Below are 7717 nucleotides of genomic sequence, written 5' to 3'. Positions count from 1 at the left end.
TTTCTATAAGCATGAAAATCTAATTCATGCTCGCCCCGTTACTCTTTGCTGCAAAACAAAACACACACACACACACCATATTTTTGTAACAATAAACTATTTTTTTTTTATATTTACATCTGTACCTAATGTGCAAATCAATAATTTAAAGTAGTGTAAAACTCTTAAAGGAATACAAAATAATATCTTACAGTCCTAACATGGTGAGAGTCCATGAACTAGTCACATAGAAACAAAGAGGAGCAACACTGCAGTGTGTACAGGAGAGAGACAGAAGCAAACTGAGGGAGCAGTGGACATCCTTGGCCAGGACACACTTCGTTAAGGACAGCATGGTACATTATCCAAGCATCACCAGAACAGACAGCAACACAAACACTGCGTCTTTACAGTAGTCATGTCGAATGAGCAGAAAGCACTTGGAGGCCTGGGTTTTTTTAAAAAAAAAATCCCACTGATTGGTTAAAGCACTGATGATCACAAAGGCTTGAGGTGCTCGTAGCAGCAGGTGCTTCTTTTAACGGCCTCTAGATATGGAAGAAGAACAATCTCACACTGGACAGGTGACACGTTTATACTGCAGGTCACCACATAGTGCTGTTAGCATGATTGCACATCGTGTTGCGTGTGCGCGTGGGGAGAGACACGTAATAACACTTTAGACGAATACAGATCAGCCTGCCCTCACAGTTCGTCTCATCTAACACATTTACGGGGTAGAGTAGTTGACAGGGCAACTCAAGAGAAACACACCATAAACAAACACTGCATATTTGAGAGGCAACTCATCTTACTCATGTTGTTCAGTGTTTGGCACAGAAATAGTTTGAAAATTTGGACTGTAATTAGTTTTTTGTTTGTTTGTTTTTTTCTTTTTCTTTTTTTTTTTTTAAAGAAGCCAGCTTGGCAGTGCTTGTGGACTTCAGGAATTCGACTACGGGCGAAAACATGAAATGTCTTACACAATATTTTGAGTCCAGTTCTGACACAGGAAACCCTCGCAACATGGCAAGAACAAAGGTACACTTAACAGATGACAAGTCAACACTTGATCCTAATCCAACGTTACAGTCTATAATGCGTACACATTTTAATTCCTGTAGTTCAAATTTGTTTACAAAAGCACACTGTGACATTCTTTTATAATTTACAAGACACAGTTAACCTACAGTAACTATATTATTGGTGCATAGACAAAATTGGGAGAGAGTGTAGCAAAAATCACCAATTTATTGCTTTAAAGTCTAATATTAATCCCCCATCAAATTTCCTTTGATTGCAAAACAACTACAAATTTCCCACAGACTTTTTTTTTTGAAGAACCAGGCAGAGGTATTGCATTCAAACTGATTAAAAGAGCTAAAATGTTCCTTCCTGACGACAATGCAATTATTTTTTTTCATTTTTTTTCGTACTTCGAAAAATAAAGGACTTTCCTTCACATACAGAAAATTACATCACAGAGAGATGACTTTTACTCTAAAACAAGTAAAAGACTAAATTCAATGAGACAGAAGTAAAAGAAAATGTCTGGCCAAAGCTGCTCCCTGTTTGGAGTTCTGCTTCCCCAATCATAAAGTAAGAATCTTTAATAACAAGGGAAGGGTGACGGGAACACACAAGCATTCTTCAACAAAATCAGGAAATGTTCGCCAACATGTAACCGGAAATGCAGAGTGCAGATGGTGTTGTTCCCTCAAGTCTCCTGCTGCCGTGTTGTGGCTGAAGTAGTGGTGATAGCTATACAGGCCTCTGCATTTTGCTCTCCCTCTCCCTGCGTTTCAGCTCCTCTCTGTAGCAGTACGAGCAGTAGTTGTCTGTCTCCGGCCTCCCGTAGAAGGAGCAGTTCCCCCTCTTGCAGCGGCGCTGCTGAAAGCAGTACAAAGGGCTTCCAGAGCTCCGCCCTTTGGTTTTGTCTTGGTTGAGCCAGGTGTGAGACGAGTTGTCCTCATCAGCAAACTCAAGGCAGTCCTGAATGTCTCCCGCATTGAATCCATTGGTGTAGGTGTGGGACTTGTGTTCACCGGGCATGTTGTAGGCTAGGGTTTCCATGGTGTTAACAGTGCGGACCCCTGACAGGCGAGCAGGGCTGTAACTCTGGGAGGAGAGTGTGCGGTTCTGCTGGGGGTAGGTGGCGCATGTCTTTAGAGTGCCCACCACAGTCTTATAGGGTTCATCTTGGAAGATGGAGGATTGCATGTTGACATCTTGTAAGTGAATCACACTGTGCCTCTGGATGGGAGGTGTATGGCTGTAGTGGGCAGACACAGGAACGGGCCCAGTTCTCTTAGCACCAATACTGGGGGAGGAGTAAGGCGCAGGGGCTGGGGCTGGGTGAGAGACATGGTGTGAAGCTGTTGGGGGGGTGAGAGGAGGGACTGGGATAGAAACAAGTGGAGCTGCAGGAGTGGGACTGTTTCTGCCCTGCATCTTCAGACCAAGCAGGGGCTGCGAGTTGTTGTAGGTGTGGTGAGGCAGGACAGGAGAGCAGCTCTCCGGAGGGGAGCTGTCTGATCTTTCCCTCTGGAAGACACTCTCATGCTCAGGCTTCTTCGCAGCCACCTCATTAACGGCAGGGGGCTTCTTTTCGGCCTCCTTTCTCTTCTGCTCCTGCTCCTGACTGAAGCGCTCCTGGGCATTTGTCAAATAGTAGCTGATCATCTCCTCGTGGAACTGGTGCCGATGGCTGGTGAGCAGGAGTCCTGCAAAAATGAACTTGCGCTCCCCCTGCATGGCAGCCCGCAGGATGTTGAGGCTGAGCTTGACATCTGTGCTGTATTTCCAGTTTTCCAGGGTCTTGTCCCCGGAGCCTCTCCCTGCACTGTCCTGCCTCTCGGTTGGGGATGAGCTGGAGGGTCTGTCTCCGTCTGTAGGTGAGGGACTAGTGGCCTTCTCAGAGGAAGTGGAGCTTGTGGACTGGCCCGACTCCTCCTTGCTTCCCTTGGATGACTTTGACTCCTTCTTTTTCGCCTTTTCCCCACCGTTTTCCCCATTACGACCTGAGCCAGAGTTTGATTTGTTCATTTTGCCATGCACAAGCCCGCCTAAACCTCCCATGTTTTTCTTCAGCTTGATACCAAGTGTTTTGCTGAAGCTCCCTAGTTTATTGGCTACAGAATCAGCCCGGCTCTTGTCCTTGTCCTTGCGCTGCTTGTCTTTGTCCTTCTCTTTGCTGGGCTTGCCAGTGTTTACATTAGAGTTGCTGCCGACAGACTCACGGTCAGAGTCCATGGACTCAGCAAGAGACTGGACATCCTCACCTGCAGAGGCTGTGGGAGACTCTGGCTGAGCCAGGGGAGCCTGCACAAAAGCAGACACACAGAACTGAAGAAAATACAGAATGAAGACAAAGTTCAAAATTCAGAACTGGTTTAGAAGCAGAAAGAGCTTTTCTTTGAGAAAAAAAAAATCTCCAAAAAGTAAATAAATAAATCAAAAAGAGCTTAATTGCCCATTTTTGATGACTCATAAGCAGTACACACATAAATGCCAGAGATGATTGCATTCAGACAGTAAATAAAACTGACTCTGAGGTTTCAAGAACATCTGGAATGAGGGAGCCTCTCCAAAGTTAAATTAACTGTAACAAATACAACGCACATGTGAGAGAAATGCTCACCCTTGTTTCAGATGGGATTCGGATCCATGTTACATTCATGTAGTTGTGCAGCAAGTTGAGTTTGGCCTCCAGAGACAAGATGAGACTGTGGAAGAATGCGTATTGTTTATGAACAGCCGGGAGTCGTATGATGCATTTAACAAATGTTTCTGAGAAAAAGTGCATGGCATTTTCTGTCCAAACAGTCAAAACAACATCACTGTTTGGAGTTCGCTCAATTTCAAGTAGCCTGCTGCAGCTCACAAGTCCATAGATCAACAACGCCTATAATGTATCAAGGGTTAGGAGGTGGTTTCAGCATCTTTTCTATGTGTATCTGCATTGTTCATATTGCAGATTATTCAAGGATAACTTAAATCCCTGACTGGAAGGAATGTGAAACAGAACCCCTTACATAAACTTTTTGCTAAACTCAGTGAGGGTGTTGCTGCTTTAGAGAGGCCATTCTTGGGGAAACGCAACGGATGACTGACGTGACTCACAATTTGTTCTCTCACTACTCACTCTTTGAAGTGACCAGAGCCCAGATCTCATAATAAGACTTAAAACCCCCACACAGAGCCTTGCGGATGGACTTGACAGCACTGTCTTGGCCGGCAGTTTTTACTAGCGATCTCTGCGGAGCCGTTTTTGCAGGGAGGGACTCTGTGTGGTTTGTTGATAAGCATCACTCTGGGACATACTATACAGGACTTACTTGGCTAGCTTGGTGTTATCATTGTCGTCCCTCCCCCACTCCCAGTCCTTGCCAGGGTCCACAGCAAAATGGAGTGCCAGCAGCTTGTGCTCCGAGTCGGTCAGAGGGATAACAGCTGGAAGAGATGAGATTATCTGAACATCAGTTTGGTCCAGCTTTACCAACAGAGACAACATTGTATGCCATCGTTTCTCCTACAAGCTGACGTGACAACATGGTGTCACTCTTGAATGCCCATAATGCCTGGTGGCTTTAAGTAAACTATATCTGATCTATGTTTCACTTTTCAGGTGGAGAAGGGACCGTAACTGGTGAGCGTCACTCATAGCAACTCATCAAGACAGAGAAGAGCTTAAGTCAAACTTGATTATTTCTCTTAAAACACAGATGGGCCTGTTTAGTATAGCTTAGTTATCCATGATCAGGAAAAAAAAATAAAAATCAGGAGCATTCAAACATTGTATATGGTAGAACTGAATGATCCAAAACAGCCACTGAATGGAGCTCATGATGTAGCCAGTTGGCCAAGAACAGTTTCCAAAATGAAGAGTACACTTTAAGTACCAACCCCTGACATCTAAACATCTGCCGGAAAACTGGACAAACTCCAGAGTACTTTGACAAGTACATGTTTTTTTTCTTTCACGTCAGTGTGTTGTCGGAACTCCTGAGAAGCTTTATGGTGATCTTTACCAAAAGTAATGGAGAGAAAAGAAAAAAAAATGCTACAAAAATACAGCGTTCCAGAGGAAGAAAACGTAACAAAGAAATCAAAAATACATCTTCAGTCACACAACAATCAAACAGAGTAAACAACACAAAGCCGAGAACCCAACCGCGTTTCACAAACTCCAACGTAACCCGAACGCATTTCAGAAAAAAAAGCAAAAAAACATTTCAGAAAGCAAACACCACGACAGAAAAACCAAACTGAACGAACTTCTGCCAGAAGAGAATTCTTCATGTTTTCAATGAAAATCCTTTTTTTCCAGAAATATCGTACAAGACAAATTCCAAAAAAGTCGGGATGTCGTGTAAATGAAAACAGAGTTGCAACAATTTACAAACGTCATAAGCCAGCATTTAAACATTTGCTATGTTTTTTCTGTTCCATTGTGAATCAAATATTGTTTTTTCAGATCTGTTTCATTAACATTTTACACCGTGTCCAAAATTTTTCCTTTTTGTTGTTCATTTTCATAATCATTTTTTTTGTGCTTCTGTTTCGTTGTAGTCTTACAAATTAACCTTTGTGTTTTTCTTTTTTTTGTTGCTGGGTTTTCTTAAAGGTTTTCTGAAACGCTGGATTTTCTCTTTTCTTGTCGTATGTTGTGCGTTGAGTGTCGGGGGCCACAGTAGCTCAGGGCCGCACACCGTTATTTGGTTTAGTAATCGACTGCAATCAGTCGTAGCGGCGCACGATAAAAGCTGCTGAAATAATTTACATTCATCCTCCTCTGATATGATCAGCTACGCACAAGCAGGAAGGGGTTTTCAACACTAATCAGTGGACACACAACATAAAACAGACACCTACCCGAGCTTCCTCTCGTGGGAAATGTGCTCACGATGTGCACACAGTGCAGGCGTTTACAGTACACGTTTCTGTGAGTGCGTGGGTGCCTTTTAAAACAACAGTACACGGAGAGCTAGCTGGGCTTCACTAGCCCACATGACAGCTCTCCTCAGGCTACCTACTGTGGGGGCTGTTGTCCACATGACTGCAGAGAGAGACAGGCTGTTCAGGCTGAGGACATTCCAGCCTTCACTGTCAGACCCAGATGGAAGACACAGTCTCCTCCTGGCTTCATCAATTCTTCCATTGCCAATAGGCTGCAGTGCTCCGCAGGCTTCGTGGAGAAATAAATCGCCAGCAGCACCTACCTCTCCTGCGTCCAAGAGGACACGGCAGGTCAAACTTTGTCCTCCCTGTATTTTTCTTTTTTTTTTTGAGTTCCTCTGCTTATTTACAATGTTAAGTTTCAGAATAGCGGTGGTAACTGCACTGTGACACACAAAGTCTGGCCACACCCTTGCCAGAACATTACTTAAAGCGCTGAGGACAAACAAGAAAAATCTCCAGAAATCTGTCCTGCGTGTCAAGTTTGACTTGGCCGCAAGTAAAACGTACAATGCACTTTACACCAACTCCCTAAAGCAACTCATGACCAATGCCTGCAGTCTCACAGTCAAATGGCAATGAGAACACTGGCTTGGAAGTACCGCAAACGTAGAGGAAAAAAGATTTTCTTCAAGGAAGGGTCTTTCCAAGAACAGTCTTGCCCTGAAAAATCCGTCATAATCACAAACACACACTTTCAGGCAGAAGACAGTGAACCGGCTCCCACTCAGTTCCCACTCGGGTCATGCAGCAGGCAAGTGTATGTGCGTGGCGTCCTGGCCCCCACAATGCAGCTGTCCTCCTTTCTCGCCGTTCTAAAGTGCTGTGTGTGCCGTTGTTCCTGCTTGGACCTGGTCCAGATTTAGAGATCCGACACTGCCAATTGAGCTCTGGGGGACTGAAGTGTGCTGTAATGTATTTACTATCCCTGTTGGCAGCCTTATTTTGTTGTCCTTGAATGACCAATTCCCATAGCTTATGCATGCATGACATCATAGCCCTCTGTGGTATGCGAGCCGTGTACTCGGATACATAGCTGGTAGCGTGCCTCATTGTGCTCAGTTTGCAGCTTCATTCAGGATGCATACAAACAAGGATAAGACAAGCAAACTTGGGTGTAAGCTGTGAGGAAACAGCGGTTGGAAATTAAGCTTCCTCAGCATTTATTCATTAAACCTGATTGGACATAAAGACCTTACTGTCTCTCTCTCTTTTTTTGGTTTGCAAAATGAGAATCTCAAATTCATCTTGCCTTGTATCATGGGAACAGAATGAGGGTGGATCCCCTCCTCTTTCACGCCCTTTGGAAGACAAAGCCACCTATTACAAGGTTTGAATCGCAGCAGGAACTCTCATCCAATGTTTCCTCTATAGTGAGATTCAAGAACAATTTGTACTGACTGGATAAACACACAAATCTGAATTCCTGCCGTGGTTCAATCTGCACAGCTGCAGATTTACAGGGTCCAATTCATGAGAGCAAACAGCAGTCGTGCATATTAACGAGCCTGAGAGGGTTAGCGCCCAATTTTAACAACAGAATCCTCAGTAATTACGAGCACATCATTTCTGAATCAAGGCAAACATAAAAAACACACAGCCAACAGAATCTCAACAATGATTACTGTAAGGACTTCATTACACTGACGGCAACACAGGGTGCATTTAAAAGAAAAAGATGTGACCCCTGACCAGAGCTGCATGTTTACACCATACTCTTATGTAGGTGGTCTTTGCGTGAAAGACAGCCATTTTCTACATTCAGATGAGTGTTACAAGT

The 7717-nt window shown here is 44.1% G+C and overlaps 1 protein-coding gene across 3 annotated transcripts in view; it reads right to left on the bottom strand.

Annotated features, from left to right (window-relative positions):
- Positions 1-444: 444 nt before the first annotated feature.
- Positions 445-7717, bottom strand: part of otud7a (OTU deubiquitinase 7A) — a 33293-nt gene continuing 26020 nt past the window's right edge. For all 3 annotated transcript variants that reach the window (XM_072385877.1, XM_072385878.1, XM_072385879.1), the window contains 3 exons: positions 4317-4431; positions 3620-3704; positions 445-3300 (listed from right to left, as the gene is read on the bottom strand). In XM_072385877.1, the coding sequence (XP_072241978.1) occupies positions 1741-3300; positions 3620-3704; positions 4317-4431 (1760 nt within the window). In that variant the 3' untranslated portion in view covers positions 445-1740. The remainder of the gene's footprint in view (positions 3301-3619; positions 3705-4316; positions 4432-7717) is intronic.

The sequence above is a fragment of the Leuresthes tenuis genome, unplaced genomic scaffold (genome assembly GCF_036924035.1).
Source record: "Leuresthes tenuis unplaced genomic scaffold, fLeuTen1.0.hap1 SCAF_5, whole genome shotgun sequence".
Classification (NCBI taxonomy): Eukaryota; Metazoa; Chordata; class Actinopteri; order Atheriniformes; family Atherinopsidae; genus Leuresthes; species Leuresthes tenuis.
This window is presented reverse-complemented; position numbering and strand designations above follow the sequence as displayed.